The sequence below is a fragment of the Arxiozyma heterogenica genome, assembly GCF_036370985.1.
Source record: "Arxiozyma heterogenica strain weizmannii chromosome Unknown scaffold_11, whole genome shotgun sequence".
NCBI classification, from domain to species: Eukaryota; Fungi; Ascomycota; class Saccharomycetes; order Saccharomycetales; family Saccharomycetaceae; genus Arxiozyma; species Arxiozyma heterogenica.
In genome coordinates, this window is record NW_027042664.1 from 543762 (window position 1) to 561243 (window position 17482).

A 17482-nucleotide genomic window follows, 5' to 3' on the forward strand; every position below is an offset into this window, starting at 1 on the left:
GTCATAATGGGAGTTGAAACAGTATTTGAGTATGAGTATGAGTAGATTAGATATCATTTGTGATGTCTAACAACACACATAACACTATTGATTATTCGATCATTATTATCTTTCATTTAACAACAACAACAACGACAGTAACAATCAAAAAAAGTATAGATATAAATAAAATATTGATCAAATGAACTCTCAATTAGAACAGATCGATCAGGAAATAATACGTTATTTACAGAAGATAGATATCAATTTAAATGAATCCTTTAAGATAATCACACAGGATATTATACCCAATGTCAGAAAATATGGACAGACATGTGATGATATAATGGATAGTTGTCAATGGCTAATAACTATGTTCGAACAGACAAGTAATGTGCAATTATTTGGCAGTGATAATCCAATAGAGAAGAATGCAATCGATAATGAGAATGAAAGAAGCATATTTCCTACTATAGTAGATAAAGTTAGCAACACTGACAGAAATAATATTAATACTAATGACAACAACAACAGCAGCAATAATGATAACACAAATAACGATGATGATTTCCATACAGCAAATATTACTACAACAGGGCAAATATTACAATTACCTGAATTTAGTGATGATGAAAACGATGAACTTAAAAAATTAGTGAATGAGAAACAGACAAATAATAATAATAATAGTACATTACAACGTCAAAATCGTAAACGAAAAGTTTCATTATTATTACAACAACAATATGGATCTAATAGTAGTTCTATACCATCACCTGTAATACAGTCAAAGACAAGAAAAGTTAATGATAATGATAAGAATGACAAAGATACAGATACAGATATAAATACAAACACAGATGATGTTTATGATAGTTCACCATTAAAAAATGATATTCATAATAGTACTATACTACAATTTCCTACGGCAGAATAAAAGTATCATATATACAAAGTATACAAGTATATATAAATATATATATACATATGTATGCATGCATGTATGTATGTATGTATATGTGAATTTAGTATTAATATTCCTCTGTGCATATTTATATATTTATGCATGTATATATATTTGTATGGATAAACAATATGAAATCATCACATCTTAATGAACCAAATCTTTGTAATGGTAAGAAAAAACAAAAAAAAAAAAAGAAAAGAAAAGAAAAGAAAATAACAAAGGGAAAATACTTCAAAGAGGAAGGGAGTCAGAGGGAGGAGAGAAGGCATATATTTGCTTGTATAATTATCTATTATATGCTCTTAGAGTGGTAATAAGAAGAGTACAGTTAATCCATATATTCCTATATTATTATTGGCACAATCAATTATTCTACAATCCATATAAGATAATAAAAAACGGCATATCAAATAAATATATAAATAATTGTAATACATACAAACGCACAAATATACATATATAGATATATATATGTATACAACCGCATTTTCACAATCTTAATGGGCAATATAATGTCATCAAGTTTTGCACCGGAGTGTACAGAATTGAAACAAGTATACGACGAATGTTTCAACAAATGGTATAGTGAAGAATTTTTGAAAGGTAGGGGTGAAAATGAGAGAAATCCATGTTTAAAACAATGGCAATTATATTCACAATGTGTAGCATTACATATTACAAAGGATAAAGATTTAAAGGAATCATTAGACCAGGCAAGATTAGAGGCACCATTTGAGTCTGGTGGTGAATTAATAAATAATAAGGATAATAAGAAATAGATAAACATCTATTATATGACTGTTATCATGGGTAATGAAATGGGAAAAGAAAAATTCAGTGAAAAGATAGAGAAAAAAAGTATATATGTACATCAGATAAGTCAATATAAGTAAAAAAAAACAACTAATAAACAAACAATTCAAATGATAACTATATATATATATATACATATGTTTATAATACATGTAAATAATAAATATATATGTATAAAGTATGAATAAAAGAATATTACCTGTAGCTATAATCACAGGGTCCACCGGACATATTGGTAGAGCTGTTATAGAGAAGTTAACAAAACAAGGTATAAGTTGTATATGTTTAGGGTCTAAAAAATTATCTTTATCGTCATTTTCAATTTATTCATTACCCCTTCATAATGTTGTTAAGGGACAAAGACATCAATATATTTCAGTAGATTTTACTAAGCCTTTGAACATAGATGATTTAAAAGAGACTAAATATTCGGGGATTGAGTTCTCCATGGACAATCACAGTCATAAAATAAATATGAAAGAGAATAATAATTTAAAATTGCTTGGATATAAAAATTGGGAAGGAAATAGTCTGTGCTTTAAACCAATTTATAAATTACAACTGTTAATAAATCTAGTTGGTATAAGTCAAAACCAATTAAGTATAAAGATGTCAAGTGAGTCTATTAATAAAATGATAAATATTAATCTGTTAAATCCTATAATAATGACACAATTGGCAGCACGTGAAATGCTAAAAGATGCTAAATATCATATATGTGATGGTGATAGTTATGGTGATATAATACACCATCATCCATGCATAATTAATGTATCCTCAATACTAGGTGAGATTAATATAGATGATAATATCAATAATACAAGGTTTAATGGGATATCCATTTATGGATCCACAAAGGCAGGACTGATACAATACAGTAAACTGCTAAATAGTGAATTGAAAACGCCGCCATGGCCAAGAGTATTAAACATATCACCTGGACCTGTTATTGATAGTGCCATGATTCAAAATCTACCCTTTGAGAACCGCCAGTTACTTTTGAACCATAGTAAAGACGGTTCTAAAGCAACTACAACAAAAGAGATAGCGGAATTGATATGGAGGAAGTATACATGCCTATAGCTAAAGACTTGAAATAAAACAAAAGAACCTTAAAAGTGGTGGGAATATGTAGTGTACAGAAACCAAGAGAAATGTCTTCTTTATATTTATTTCTCTTTTTTTTTTTGTTTTTTTTGTTTTCTGTTTGCTTTTAGCCGTTTTTTCCAAAAATATTCTTATTATTAGCCTTTTGGGCAAATAAATGTAGTGTATTCCTTTTTTCTGTCAGGCTTTCTCATTTAGGAATTATCCCAAATAAAATTTCCAAGAATGGGAAAAGTATTAAAGATAATAAAATATCAATACGTCACTTTTAAAAACAAATATACACATACGTATATACATATACATATATACATACATACATATATATATATATTGGATTCAGAAACACGAATTCTAGATGAGGAATTTAATATTTTGAATACAGCAAGAAAAATATGTGTGTATAGACTATCTATTAGGGAGGAGGGGGAGGAGGTAAAGATACTTTTGAATATGAAGATAATGAGGATAAACTTTTATATGAATCAGAGTCAGAAAATCATGACAAGAGTAATGCTGTGTTAACAATTGAAAGATTTATTTTTTAACTTGGCAAAGGGTCAAAACAAGTAACTTCCTAGCTTTATAATGTTAGTAATAATCTGATAGATATAGTAATGAAAAATCCTAAAGAATGATTATTAAGCGCTATTATTAGGTTTCTCAGTGGACTAATGCACTTATGGATGAATAATATTTGGAAAAGAGGAGACATGGTACAAATACTTATGGAGAATTAGACGCTTTTCTTGATTCGAAAAAGGACTGGAATTACTACTATCTGCAGATAGTTGTACGACACTAGAGAGATGCATTAATAACTTCACTCCTTCATAATTAATCTTTAACGTTCTGTTCTGTTTTGTTTTTTTCTGTTTTCTTCTACTGTCTAATTGAGCTATCTAAGTCGTGAAATAAGCTAACAAAATTGTTTAGTTAGGATTGGATGGCTGATCTGCTGAACTTGTTGTTTGTCCGTAGTAATGCAGTCTTTCTTCAAAAATGCTAATACTATTTTTTTGTTTTTTATTGAATACTAAGAAGATGTCTGGGTGTTCAATCTGCCCAAAAATTTTTTTCTTTTTTTTTCTTTTTTTTCTTTTTTCTTTTTTTTGGAAGAAAACGGAAAAAAAAATTTTTTTTTTTTTCTTTTTTTCTTTCTTTAAGTTTCTGTTTGGTTTTTAGATGAAATTTTTCAGTAAGAGGGGATGGTTGGTTGGATAAATCACCTTTTTCTCTCCTTTTGAAGTATATTTTAATTTTAGTTTTATTCTAGATTGCTATATAATATTTCGTACTCTCATCTTCTGTTTGAAGATATATTTATTCGTTAGCTGTTTTTCATAGCAAGACCCTTTCTTCGATTCTTCCCTCTGAAAGTCTAGCAACAACATTTAACAACAACAACAATAATAATAAGCTAAAATGATTATTTACAAAGATATCTTTTCTAACGACGAATTATTATCTGATGCTTACGATTTAAAGGAAGTTGATGGTGTTATCTACGAAGCTGACTGTGCTATGGTTAAGGTCGGTGGTGATAACATTGATATTGGTGCTAACCCATCTGCCGAAGGTGGTGAAGAAGATATTGAAGATGGTGCCGAAATCGTCAACAATGTTGTTCATTCCTTCCGTTTACAACCAACTGGTTTCGACAAGAAATCTTTCTTAACTTACATTAAGGGTTACATGAAAGCTGTTAAGGCTAAGTTACAAGAATCCAACCCAGATGAAGTTGCCGCTTTTGAAAAGGGTGCTCAAACTTACGTTAAGAAGGTCATTGGTTCTTTTAAGGACTGGGAATTCTACACTGGTGAATCCATGGACCCAGATGCTATGGTTATCATGTTGAACTACCGTGAAGATGGTACTACTCCATATGTCGCTATCTGGAAGCATGGTGTTGTTGAAGAAAAGATTTAAGTAAATAAAATTATATATCTATTTAATTATTTATTTATTTATTTATATATATAAATTTCATTTTAGATAATAATAATATTATTAATAGTAATATTTATAACCTTTGTAGTAAAACTTGTCCGATTATTTTTTCTTCTTTGTTTTTTATTTTATTTTATTTTAGTTTCCTTTTTTTTTTACATCTGTGCTCTTCTTTCTTTCTCTTTTTTTTTTTGTATTAGTTTATTATACACATATATTTATATATGTGTATATATGTCAATCTGTTTATATATTTAATTATTCACTTCTTCTTGAATTACATGCTACTATCCTTAATTTATCCACTTTAATAACATCGTTATTCTTACTGTTGCTATTACTATTATTGCTACCGCTACCGCTATTACTGTTGTTGTTATTAGTATTGCTATTGCTGATATTATTATTGTTATTATTATTATTGTTGTTGTTGCTATTATTAGTGTTATTATTATCTATATTTTCGCCATTCTCTATGTTACTATTGATATTTAATAAATTATTAATGGAAACATTTTCTACATTAACCGAACAATTTTTGACAATAAATGTCCAAACATCATCACAGAACCCATAAGTATCCAAATCACCTTTAACAGTCAATTTTGACGATGTTTGCTCTTTTAAAATCTCTGATACACATCTGTCGAAAGTTTCCAAGACTCTCATTGCTAAAGACGCCTCGATTCTACCTTCACTGATTAATGTATCTAATGCGTCTACTAAACTGTTGCCAATTGTACTTCTACGATATAATTCATAATAACCCGGGATTGCCATCTCTCTGTCTATGTGTGTATACTCTTCTTCTTCTTTCTCTTCTTCTTGAATATATGTTCTTGCTTTTTCCAAAGATAATATTACACAAACTTATGTATATCTCTCCAACGACTAAATATTAATATGTTTACACAGATATACGTATATTACACATTATAACGTAAACGTGTCAACAGATACAGCCAACATTATCCGTTCTTGTTCTTTTGTTATTGTTGTTGTTTTCTTTTTCTCCTTTTTCTTTTTTTGTTTTTAAGTGTTTTTAGTTTTTCAGAGTTATCATTTATTTTCTCTTTTTTTTTTTTCATTTTCCCTCCAACCTATTTTTATTTTATTTTATTTTGTTTTTTAATCTAATAAGTGATATATAGAGATAATCATATATCTAATATTAAAGCAGAAAACATAACAGAGCATTACTGTTTTTTGGTTAGTAAAGAAAGATGGAGAGATATCCAGAGAGTTGAGAAGTAACACGATGAGTAGTACGATATTTTATAGGTTCAAATCACAAAAGGATACATCAAGGATATTGTTCGACGGTACAGGGTTGACAGTATTTGATTTAAAGAGGGAAATTATACTAAATAATAAGTTAGGTGATGGTGCAGATTTCCAGCTCCGTTTGTATAGTATTGACACAGGCGAAGAATACGAAGAGGACCAGGTGGTCATACCAAGATCTTCTACTGTTATCGTGAGAAGATCACCAGCCTATAGACCTGTAGGTATGGGATCTTTACTTAATGGTAATGCAAGAACTACAACTATAAACAGTAGCAGTAGTAACACTATAGTAAATGCTACGAGGTATGTTACTGGGAGACCACGTGTTACTAAAAAGAAACCAACAATGACAGCAATAACAACAGCAGCAGCAGCTACCGCAGCGATATCAAATGGATCAAATCCACTCGTCTCTAACAATTTCGCTTTATCGTCATCCCCTCTAATAATGGGTAACCATGTAAATAATAGGGTTGATACAGGTATAACAGAAGAAGAAAGAATAGCAAGAATGTTTGCTACACAGGCGAATGAGTGGGAAAAGACACAGGAAGAAATGTCATCCATAACACCGGTTATAGTTAGAAATAATAATAATAGTGGCCAAAGGGGACATGATGAAGGACCACCACCGGCAGGTTATATGTGTTATAGATGTGGATCACGTAATCATTGGATTAAAAACTGTCCAACAAACAATGATCCAAATTTTGAAGGCAAAAGAATTAAAAGGACGACAGGTATCCCTAAGAAATTTTTACAAAATGTGGAGATTGATGTCCAAAATATGACACCAGAAGAAATGTTGCAACGTAAGATTATGATCACGGATGATGGTAAATTTGTTGTGCAGGTTGAAGATAAGCAATCATGGGATGAATATCAAAGAAGACAGGAACAAAAACAGTTGAAATTTATTGGTAATAATGATAAAGATATTAGATGGAGACCCAATTATTACCCCTCTTTACCAAACGACTTAAAATGTCCAATAACTGGTGGGATCTTAAAGGATGCAGTGAAAACGAGTAATTGTTGTAATAAAATTTTCTCCAAGAATGCATTAGAAGATTTATTGTTAGATAATGATTTTGTATGTCCATCGTGTGGTCACGAGGAAATCTTGTTAGATTCATTAATACCAGAAGAAGCAATAAGAGAAAGAGTTAAACAATATATGGAAGAACATGATAATGATAAGAATATGAATAATACTAATAATAAGAGTGTTGACATGAATAAGAATATTAAAGTAGAGAACCAGGGAGAAAATAAAGGGGTTATTGATGTAGTAAAGAAGGGTGTTAAACAAGATAATAATAATAATAATAATAATAATAATAATAATAATAATAATAATAATAATAATAATAATAATAATGAGAATAAGGATCAGGATGATAATGAGGATCATAGTACAGTAAAATCAAAAAAGATTAAACTTTCAACAAATGAATCAAATAATAGTGACAATAGTAATAGTAATAGTAATAGTAATAGTAATAGTATATCCACTCTGCCTCCTCCTCCTCCTTCAGCACCATTACCATTTGTTCCAATGCCATTTGTTCCGATGTTCGCACCATTTATTCCAACACCACCTTTACCAACAACAAATACAAGTACTAATACCAGTACTAATGCAAATACAAATACAAATATAGCAAGTAATAATATTAATACAAGTAAGTCTTAATTAAAGACAAACGCATATGTATATACTTATATACATATTGTTAGTGGTTGTTTTAAGAAATATACGAAGATATGGACACTAATTATGCAGAAACGCTTTCAAATTATAGATTCATTTAACTTCATTAGTAAATCATGTATGTGATCCTTATATAGATTTTCTTGAATACATATATATGTGTGTGTGTGTAGGTGTTGATATTGTCTTTTTTATTTGTTTGTTTGTTTATTTTAAGATTATGTTCCAAAAATTCTTAACAATAATGTAAGAGTAACTTTTTTCAACCAAAACTTTAAATTGAAAAAAAATTATCAAAAAAATATTTTGATTAAACAGAGAGGAATGAAATATGGAACTATATTTACCACAAATAAACAAAAAAAGGTTTGTAATTGAGCCAATTGGAAGACAAATAAATGGATTTTTAAAAATCTACATTTATCATGTGAAATGACAGAAAAAGTCACAAAAGTTTGTATTAAAGAAGACTCGGATACAAAATGTGTTTAATTATATGTTTTACTTTGTCTATTAGTTATGTGGAATATATATATATATATATACATATATACAACAGAGGGTAACAGTTACAATACCACTTATATCTACTTATTATAAACAAGCTAAGTTATTATAAAACTACTAACATCCTGCTGTAAGTTGATTTCATTTCATTAAGCTAGTTTGATAATGGATTCTAATAGAATCGTTATTACTATGAGTTCTTAGATTAACTAAACAACACTCATGAATACAGATGGATCAAAAACACAACCGTTATGTCTGACTTTTTTCTTTGTATTATTTATACTTATATAGGTAAAATGAGATGGACAGACGTTCATTATTTATTTATTTATTCAAAAGGTGGATTCTAACCCTAATTTTTTAACAAACATCCGTACCTTATAAATCCAGACCCCACCAGCACCCACTATTCTTGTATATTTTTGGTATTCCTCAAAATGCAATTAACAGTATTTCTGTCCACGTGACTATTTCCACTTTAGGTGAAGGATTTACAATTCACACTAAAAACAAAAAAAAGAAAAAAGAAAAAAAAAAAACAAGAAGTCTTCAATTATGTTCTTTTTTTTTTTGTTGAAACCCTCTAGAAACGAAAATACGCATATTCATAATTTAAAAAGTCGAAACGTTATTATTATTATTGTTATTATTATTACTATTATTATTAGAGAAAGAGATTGTAGTGGAAGATGAGAGTGTTGGGAACAACAAAGATTGTTGCTGTTGTTGTTGTGTGATGATAACAAGAACAAAAAAGATAATACACTAGTATACTAGTAGCAGTAATAGTAGTGGGGTTTGGTGTCATGTGTGTTTGTTTTGTGTTCACGTTAAGATGTCTATTTTTTCTTTCTTTTCTCGTTACTTTTTAGCCATTCTTGTCTCCCCCTACTAGAAGACATCGTCACTCGTGGGGAGTTACTTTCACTCTGCTTCATGACGTCCTCTACTTCCTCTCTTTTTGTCAAATCAATCGAAGGATTCAGTTTACTTTTACTGCACTATTGCTTGTCGTTGGTGTGCCGTTATTATTGTCCATTTTCCCATCTTCTCACAAAACTTTCTTTCTTTCTTTCTTTTTTCATATTCTCTTCATTCTTTTCGATCAAATAATAGATTGCAAGAATAAGAATCATGGATAATGAATATCTTGTGTTTCCCATTCCGTATTCCTGTTATAAATATTAAAAGTAATAAATAATAATAATAATAATAATAATAATAGTAATAAAAGAAAAAAGAAATAAAATTTTTTTCTTTTCATTACTTTTTGTCTTTAGTTCTTTTATGTATATAAAAGTTGTGTCTTCACTTCTAACCATCTATGTGATTCTCTTTTTCAGTCAGCCCCCTTCTCTTTTTAACATCCTTACAACTTTATTCTGTCTTGTTTCTCAACTTTGAAAAGAACAACCAACCAACCAACTACATATCATATAAAATCAATCATAATGGGTGCTTTAGACGTTATTACCAGAAAGTCCGGTGTTATTGTCGGTGACGATGTTAGAAACTTGTTCCAATACGCCAAGGAACACAAGTTCGCTATCCCAGCTATTAACGTCACTTCCTCTTCTACCGTTGTTGCTGCTTTAGAAGCTGCTAGAGACAACAAGTGTCCAATCATCTTACAAACCTCCAACGGTGGTGCTGCTTACTTCGCTGGTAAGGGTGTCTCTAACGAAGGTCAAAACGCTTCTATCCAAGGTTCCATTGCTGCTGCTCATTACATCAGAGCTATTGCTCCAGCTTACGGTATCCCAGTCGTCTTACACTCTGACCACTGTGCTAAGAAATTATTACCATGGTTCGATGGTATGTTAGAAGCTGATGAAGCTTACTTCAAGGCCCACGGTGAACCATTATTCTCCTCTCACATGTTAGATTTATCTGAAGAAACTGACAACGAAAACATTTCTACCTGTGTCAAGTACTTCACCAGAATGGCTGCCATGCAACAATGGTTAGAAATGGAAATCGGTATCACCGGTGGTGAAGAAGATGGTGTCAACAACGAACACGTTGACAAGGCTGCTTTATACACTAAGCCAGAACAAGTTTACGCTGTCTACAAGGCTTTATCTCCAATCTCTCCAAACTTCTCTATTGCTGCTAGTTTCGGTAACGTCCACGGTGTCTACGCTGGTACCATGGCTTTGGCTCCAGAAATCTTAGCTGACCACCAAAAGTACACTGCTGAACAAATTGGTGCTCCAGCTGGTTCTAAGCCATTATTCTTAGTCTTCCACGGTGGTTCCGGTTCTACTGAACAACAATTCCATACTGGTATTGACAACGGTATTGTCAAGGTCAACTTAGACACTGACTGTCAATACGCTTACTTAAAGGGTATCAGAGACTACGTCTTAAACAAGAAGGACTACTTAATGTCCATGGTTGGTAACCCAACTGGTCCAGAAGCTCCAAACAAGAAGTTCTTCGACCCAAGAGTCTGGGTTAGAGAAGGTGAAAAGACCATGTCCGAGAGAATTGCCGAAGCTTTCGGTGTTTTCAGAACCAAGAACACTTTATAAGTGTAGATCAAACCAGTAATTATTTTTATGAGTACACATAGATAATTATTATCGTTTTTGTTTTTTTTGGTTTTTTTAATGATTATTACTAATAAATTATTTATATACTACTACTACGAATATATAGAATACGTATGTCTTTATATATAAGTTTTATTATGTTTTAAAAAGTTTTAATGATATAAAATAAAGTGAAGTGAGATAGGGGAGGGGCGGCGTGTAAGTAAGTAACTTGTTTAGCCATTCTATTCGAATAAGTGTTTCTCTTCAGATATTTTTCATAGCCTTTTTTTGTAAACTTAATTCAGAAAATGCCTACTTTCAAAGAAATATCCACCTAATCAACTTCATTACGCTATTGAAAGCTGCTATACAGTTTTGTTTCAATTACAGAAAGCATCAATATCTCCTAATTCAACAGAAACCACAACCAAAACAAAAAAACACCTCCAACAGTATAACGTTTACCATTTGTATTATTATGTTTTGGTTCAAAACTCAACAAAAAATATCTAGCTTACCATCTTTATGGAATCTATCCAACCAAAATGATCAAGTAGTAAAAGATTTCTATAACTGTTACACTGACTACACGATAAGAGAGAAGTATATATATTTTCTTAATCCAATTAGAAACTATACTCCGCCTAAATATCCAATAGTGTTTTGCCATGGGTTATCGGGATTTGATCAACTGATTCTTATCCCTTCTATGAAACAGTTACTTAATTTATTAAAAAATCATATTCAATTGTTGGCCACCGATCAGAATGATTTATCTCCCTTTGATACACATATGACTAATGGCATCAATAACAGCAAGGTCGTCACACCTTTACCATCTTCTTCATCTCCATCTATATCTTCTTCATTTTTAGCCATTGATTATTGGTTAGGCATTCAAAAATATTTACAGGCTATGGGCTGTCAAGTTTATATAGCTAAAGTACCGAGTTTTGGTAGTATTGAATCTCGTGCATTAACATTACATACATTATTAAATAAAATTGCTTTATCGAAAACAGACACTACCACATCTTCACAAAACGGTAACATGAAATTCAATTTAATAGCTCATTCTATGGGTGGATTAGATTGTAGGTATTTGATATCAAGGATTTCCAATGATGCCAAAAAGAAAAATTATCAAATTTTGTCATTGACAACTATATCCACACCACATAGAGGTTCTGAGATGGCCGATTTTGTAGTTGAACAATTTGAAAATTGGAGCCGTTTCTTAAAGTTAAAGCCACAAAATGAAAATGGGGAAAATGCTCCATTGTTACCATTATGTTTCTATCAATTAAGAACCACTTATATGACCCAATATTTCAACCATATCACTCCGAATAATCCGAAGGTGGCATATTTTAGTTATGGTGCCGTCTTTAAACCATATTGGTATAATGTATTTCGTCCAACATGGCAAATTATAAATGATCGTTCCAATGGTGAACCTAATGATGGTATGGTTACAGTTAAGAGTTCACGTTGGGGTAAATATATGGGCACATTATATGGATTAGATCATTTAGATGTAATCAACTGGCAAAACAACTTAATTTTAAAAACACCGTCAAAACCAACTTCAATATTCTCATCCTCATCTCCAGTGAATTTTGTAAAACTTGATATTTTACAATTTTATCTTTCTATTACTCATAATTTAGCTCTCAATGGATTCTGACAAAAGTAAATAAGTAAGTAAATCAATGAGTTGATTCAAGCTCTTCAAAGTATTTCATTATATTACCCAAGATACCCCTTCTCCTTCTCCCTACAATCTCCTAATATTCTCCTGCGATTTCTTTTTTTATTTCTGATTCAATTTTATATTTACTTCAATCTCATCGTGAATATCTTCTAATTCATCACACAGCTTTTCCATCTCCTCTATTCTTTGTTCAATATCATTCAACTGACCCATATATCGTTGTCTTAGAGTTTCCACTCTAGATAGAGTATCATTATTCATCACATGGAAAGTTTCATTAATTTGGTTCAATAATGTTTCATTATATCTGATTTTCTCACTAAATTCTGATATCCATTGAACGCTCTTTGTGTCTATATATTCTTGTAATGATTTTATACACTCTTCGATGTCTTTTGAATTCATATTCACCAACTATACCTCTTTAATAATATACGTATACATGTACATACATCTATAGTAAAATCAACTCTTCCAGTTCCAGGACCTTTTTATTCCAATATTATATGTCTCTTTTGTATTTAATGTGTTCGTCTCCTCAAATTGAATTTATTAAAAGGTGAGAGAGATATTTTACTCTTTATTTTTTCCTTTTCTCTGACAAAAAGTATCAATATCTAAGCCATATGATGTGATAACATATTGTCAAAAAAAATGTTAAATATTAAAAGAATATTGAAGAGAATAGAAGAAAATAAACTTAGCTTCAATTGAAAATAGTGTATTCATTCTATTATCATCGTATATGATGTATGTGGTTGATTGATTCTCGATTCAGTTATTAAGTCTATTGAAATTCTTTTGAAATTAAACACTACAGATCCTAATAAAAATAGAAATGTCACAATCCATGATAAAACCTGTAATAGGCTCATTTTTAGTTAAGTTTGATATGAAAAAGGGGAATACCCTAGTGTGGTCACGCAATTGTGAACTCTTTCAAAAAAAATCATCTTCTTCATTAGCGTTTAAAGCCATGCCATCAGGTATTCATGATGAAATTAATGATACAATTTGCTTTACCGCTACAAATTCAGATAACAAGTCTTTATATATGGGATTATCGATTTTCATGCAAAATTCTTTTGAATTAATTAACTCAGAGTTACAATCCAAAGTAGATCTACAAAATAAACATATGATTAATAGAAATAAAATTAAAATGTTCTCATTTGCAATCATTTTAGATATTAAAATTAATGAACCCAATGATAATTTATCAGATATTGTCAATTCAAATATTCAATTTTATTCAAACCATTTATATTCCACTTTAAAATTATGGTTATCACAAAATAATACTGACAATGCTCATAACAAAAGTATCCCAAATACAACCATTTTAGAAAATTTTCATAACAACTATCATCAGAACCCAACAATATTTACAACCAAATCCATTTCTCCAGCACATGACTCGATAAAACAATCTTTTATAGATGATGTAAAGTATTGGTTGGAAGAACTAGGCCCTCTATTATTTATCCTATGGAAATCAATCCTATTAAATGAAAGAATATTGATCTTAAATTTATCAAATGAAAAAGTTTTCAAAATAAATGCATTATGTAATTTCATTAAATTAATTCCAATTAATCAAACTTTATTATCATCTCTTTCTTCAAAATCATCTACCATACCCTCAAATTTCTTAAATTTATATACTATTGGTATATCTGATCTAGATGATATGAAAAATATTTTGTGCAACCCTAACCAAGGGTATATTGCGTGCACAAATGATAGTTTGTTAGAGTTTAAAACAGAAATTTTTGATAAATTAATCAAAATTGAATCGAATATGGAAATAGGCATGAGAATCTCTGTTACCGATAATGATAATAACGTCATAAGGGCCACGCCAAATGATTTGCGATTAAGTGATTATTTATTTAAGTTGTTAAATATTCAAGACGAAATCTCCAAAAATAACTTCAAAAAATACAACACCATGACTGAATCTATCTCTTGGGCTCAGTTCTTTTGGGATGAACTATATCTTTTGATGACAGCAGGATATTTGAAGCCATCTTATCAAAACATTAAAATAGATTTACCCAACGATAAACAAAGACTCCCTGATGGGTTGAATGATACAATAATTTCATTATTAATTGATATTTTTCAAGCAAAAAACCAAGGCTTACATAATTCATTGGAGACCATCATATTATCTAAAGAATTTGATGAATTGACAGATGATACCATATATTTACATCCAAGTGATCTAAAAGCTTTGAACCTAGATTGTTTCAGCAAACAAGACTTCGATTTCATCATAAAACTAAGCAAAAAGTGGTTTAATAAAAATATAGAAATTGCCGGTTTTTCTGATTACTTAAACATAGCCTGCTAGGGAAATGAGGTACTCACGCCAATGGAGTGAATGAGGCAGGGAAAAAAAAGAAAATAAACATAAATAACTCCATACACACAAACACACACACACATATATATATAATGTATTAAACTAACATATAGAATAATCCCAAAATAAAAGTAGTAAATAAATAATGTGGTATGAAAATACTACTTTTTTAAAAGTGCAATGATAAAAATATTTAGTTTATTATGACCTAGTTCAATGATCTTCTTTTCCTCTGGTCATTTTTATTACAGTAACTTTTTAAATCGTTTAAACTATTAGCCATAAGGCACATGCAATTATAGAAATACCGATAATAGCAGTGATAATACCAGCACCTGCTCTAGAGCCTGCAGTGATATGTAAGGCTGCTAAATTTGTTGGATTGGTTTCTGTACCAGCAGCTGGATTACCTTGAGAACTACCACCGGTAGTAGATGTATATGGAGCGGGTCTTTGTAATGCTTTAGTGTTGATCATAACTTCTAAAGCACTCATCTGTTCACCAAGACCATAATAACCGTCCCAACCATCAATAAACCAATTCAAACCACATGTGTGTCCATCAGTACCACCAGAACATGATCTTGCGGCTGCTTTAGCTGAAATGTTTAATAATCTCATAATATGGTCAGAAGTTTCCGGTACTAATTGTGCGGTTAAACCTAAAAAACGGGAGAAATAAGCTTTAAAGGAACGTTGATCTGTGTTACAAGATAAAGATGGTTGACATGCAGCTTCATACATAACACCTGTGGTACTATTGAAAAACACTTGTGAAGCATTCAATAATTTCTTAGTTCTTTCGTGCCAAATTTCAGATCCAGTGAAATTATACAAGTATGCACTACCAGATAATAATAACCCTTGATTATAAGTCCACTGATATTTTGTTAATTGAGTACAATTATCTGTTACAGATGCACCATCATAAACAAACATATATGTACCATTAGAGATTAAATGAATATCGTACATCCAGTCCCAAACTTTTTCTGCCCAGTCTGCATAACTTGTGTTACCAGTGTACCTGGCTAATCTAGCAGCCAAATGGAATAAAGCACCATTAGAGACAGTATTTTTATAGTCATAACCAGTATTCCAAACGAAAATTTGCCATCTTAGCCCACCACCACATGTGGTATCATCCCAACGTAAAGCCATAGTATTAAAGACAGCTTGAGCTAAGTATAACCATTGTGGGGACTCCTTCGGTGGGTTAGTAAAATTTCTTTCAGCAGCGGTCATTGCAGCAATCCCCCAGAAAGCTTGATCATCATTACCTTCTGTTGTGGATTGATTCAAAGGAATATAATTATTATTTTCACCAGTTTGATGTAACATAGCTTGCATAATTATGTCGTTATATGAGTCATTCTGCATAAACCACCAATAATCGATCATACTCCCCCATGCACCACCTGCTTCCCACCAATAGTATGGGGGTGAAAACATACCAACAGTCTTACCATACTGATCCCCTGTGTAATAATCCATTAACCCATAAGCAACCAGTGATGTAGCATTAATTAAAGACTGTGGGTCATCTAAATCTAATTCTAAAGCTTTAGAATGAGAGATAAAGGTGGTTAACGTCAGTAAGGACGATACTATGAAATTTTTCCTATTAAGTCTCATCTTGCAGTTATAAATATGAATCAAGTAAAACAACCTCTGAGTATTTTTATCAAATATATATTTAAATGAATAAATATAAATTCAAATCAATTTGTAATATCTTCTCACAAAACTAGAGGAAAAGCAAAAAATAATATATTGTTTCTGTTTTATATTTTTTGTTAGTCTTAATAAGGATATTAAATTCCGAAAAAGCAGAATAGTGTATAGTCTTATTGAAAGATCAAATATTAGAAAGCAACAACTATAATAGAATAGTAGTATTTATAAATAAATAAACAAAAATAAGAGGCAAAGGAATATTTAAACTATCCGAATCTATAAATGTAAACGGATTGTTATTAGTTGCACTAACAGCACAACAACGACAGAAACCAAAGCAGACAGAGATATGATACCCTAGTTTAACATGTCTGTTCCTACAACTTGTCCTTTATTTCTTTTTTTATTCCCTCTACAAAGTTGAAAATGATCCAAAAGGAGTTTGAAACTCCTTCGAGTGACATAATTTGGTCCAAAAGTTTGCTTTTTCTTGTCTCTTTTCTTTTTCAAAATACACAGAAGAGATGTATGGGTGTCTGTCACGTGTGCAACACGTTTTGTTTTCTTTATTTTCAATTTTTGTTTTAAAAAATAAAAATTCTAACTGCAAATTTTTTGGTGTCGCGACGCGTAAAAAATCGTAAATAGTTCACTTGAATGGATGGTAGTACAACCAGTTGAATAGATGATTAAGATCTTAAAGGAAACCATAACACAAGTTAACCAACTTAACATGGCTATTTGTTTTAATAACGTTGGTTTCTATTATATCATACCTACTATCTACGGATATTGCTGAGGATAAAAAAAAAAAACCAAATCCAAAAAAACAAGAAATAAATACAAATAAATTTGAACT

At 30.6% G+C, this 17482-nt stretch overlaps 11 protein-coding genes across 11 annotated transcripts; 8 read left to right on the plus strand and 3 right to left on the minus strand.

Annotated features, from left to right (window-relative positions):
• Positions 1-181: 181 nt before the first annotated feature.
• ASK1 (Ask1p) lies at positions 182-916 on the plus strand (the record flags this gene model as incomplete). Its single annotated transcript, XM_064856923.1, has 1 exon — positions 182-916. The coding sequence occupies one exon, from the start codon at positions 182-184 to the stop codon at positions 914-916; it is 735 nt and encodes a 244-aa protein (XP_064716056.1).
• A 530-nt stretch (positions 917-1446) lies between these two features.
• MDM35 (Mdm35p) lies at positions 1447-1725 on the plus strand (the record flags this gene model as incomplete). The annotated part of the gene is made up of 1 exon (XM_064856924.1): positions 1447-1725. The coding sequence occupies one exon, from the start codon at positions 1447-1449 to the stop codon at positions 1723-1725; it is 279 nt and encodes a 92-aa protein (XP_064716057.1).
• Positions 1726-1939: 214 nt separating this feature from the next.
• On the plus strand, positions 1940-2842 carry OAR1 (3-oxoacyl-[acyl-carrier-protein] reductase (NADPH); the record flags this gene model as incomplete). The annotated part of the gene is made up of 1 exon (XM_064856925.1): positions 1940-2842. The coding sequence occupies one exon, from the start codon at positions 1940-1942 to the stop codon at positions 2840-2842; it is 903 nt and encodes a 300-aa protein (XP_064716058.1).
• Positions 2843-4291: 1449 nt separating this feature from the next.
• TMA19 (Tma19p) lies at positions 4292-4795 on the plus strand (the record flags this gene model as incomplete). The annotated part of the gene is made up of 1 exon (XM_064856926.1): positions 4292-4795. One exon carries the CDS (start codon positions 4292-4294, stop codon positions 4793-4795), a length of 504 nt encoding a protein of 167 aa, XP_064716059.1.
• A 279-nt stretch (positions 4796-5074) lies between these two features.
• TOA2 (transcription initiation factor IIA subunit gamma) lies at positions 5075-5596 on the minus strand (the record flags this gene model as incomplete). The annotated part of the gene is made up of 1 exon (XM_064856927.1): positions 5075-5596. One exon carries the CDS (start codon positions 5594-5596, stop codon positions 5075-5077), a length of 522 nt encoding a protein of 173 aa, XP_064716060.1.
• A 478-nt stretch (positions 5597-6074) lies between these two features.
• On the plus strand, positions 6075-7799 carry MPE1 (cleavage polyadenylation factor subunit MPE1; the record flags this gene model as incomplete). Its single annotated transcript, XM_064856928.1, has 1 exon — positions 6075-7799. One exon carries the CDS (start codon positions 6075-6077, stop codon positions 7797-7799), a length of 1725 nt encoding a protein of 574 aa, XP_064716061.1.
• Positions 7800-9778: 1979 nt separating this feature from the next.
• FBA1 (fructose-bisphosphate aldolase FBA1) lies at positions 9779-10861 on the plus strand (the record flags this gene model as incomplete). Its single annotated transcript, XM_064856929.1, has 1 exon — positions 9779-10861. One exon carries the CDS (start codon positions 9779-9781, stop codon positions 10859-10861), a length of 1083 nt encoding a protein of 360 aa, XP_064716062.1.
• A 481-nt stretch (positions 10862-11342) lies between these two features.
• On the plus strand, positions 11343-12551 carry TGL2 (triglyceride lipase; the record flags this gene model as incomplete). The annotated part of the gene is made up of 1 exon (XM_064856930.1): positions 11343-12551. The coding sequence occupies one exon, from the start codon at positions 11343-11345 to the stop codon at positions 12549-12551; it is 1209 nt and encodes a 402-aa protein (XP_064716063.1).
• A 126-nt stretch (positions 12552-12677) lies between these two features.
• Positions 12678-12983, minus strand: BLI1 (Bli1p; the record flags this gene model as incomplete). The annotated part of the gene is made up of 1 exon (XM_064856931.1): positions 12678-12983. The coding sequence occupies one exon, from the start codon at positions 12981-12983 to the stop codon at positions 12678-12680; it is 306 nt and encodes a 101-aa protein (XP_064716064.1).
• A 433-nt stretch (positions 12984-13416) lies between these two features.
• On the plus strand, positions 13417-14934 carry ANR2 (Anr2p; the record flags this gene model as incomplete). The annotated part of the gene is made up of 1 exon (XM_064856932.1): positions 13417-14934. One exon carries the CDS (start codon positions 13417-13419, stop codon positions 14932-14934), a length of 1518 nt encoding a protein of 505 aa, XP_064716065.1.
• Positions 14935-15213: 279 nt separating this feature from the next.
• DCW1 (putative mannan endo-1,6-alpha-mannosidase) lies at positions 15214-16581 on the minus strand (the record flags this gene model as incomplete). The annotated part of the gene is made up of 1 exon (XM_064856933.1): positions 15214-16581. One exon carries the CDS (start codon positions 16579-16581, stop codon positions 15214-15216), a length of 1368 nt encoding a protein of 455 aa, XP_064716066.1.
• Between the last annotated feature and the right edge of the window lie 901 nt (positions 16582-17482).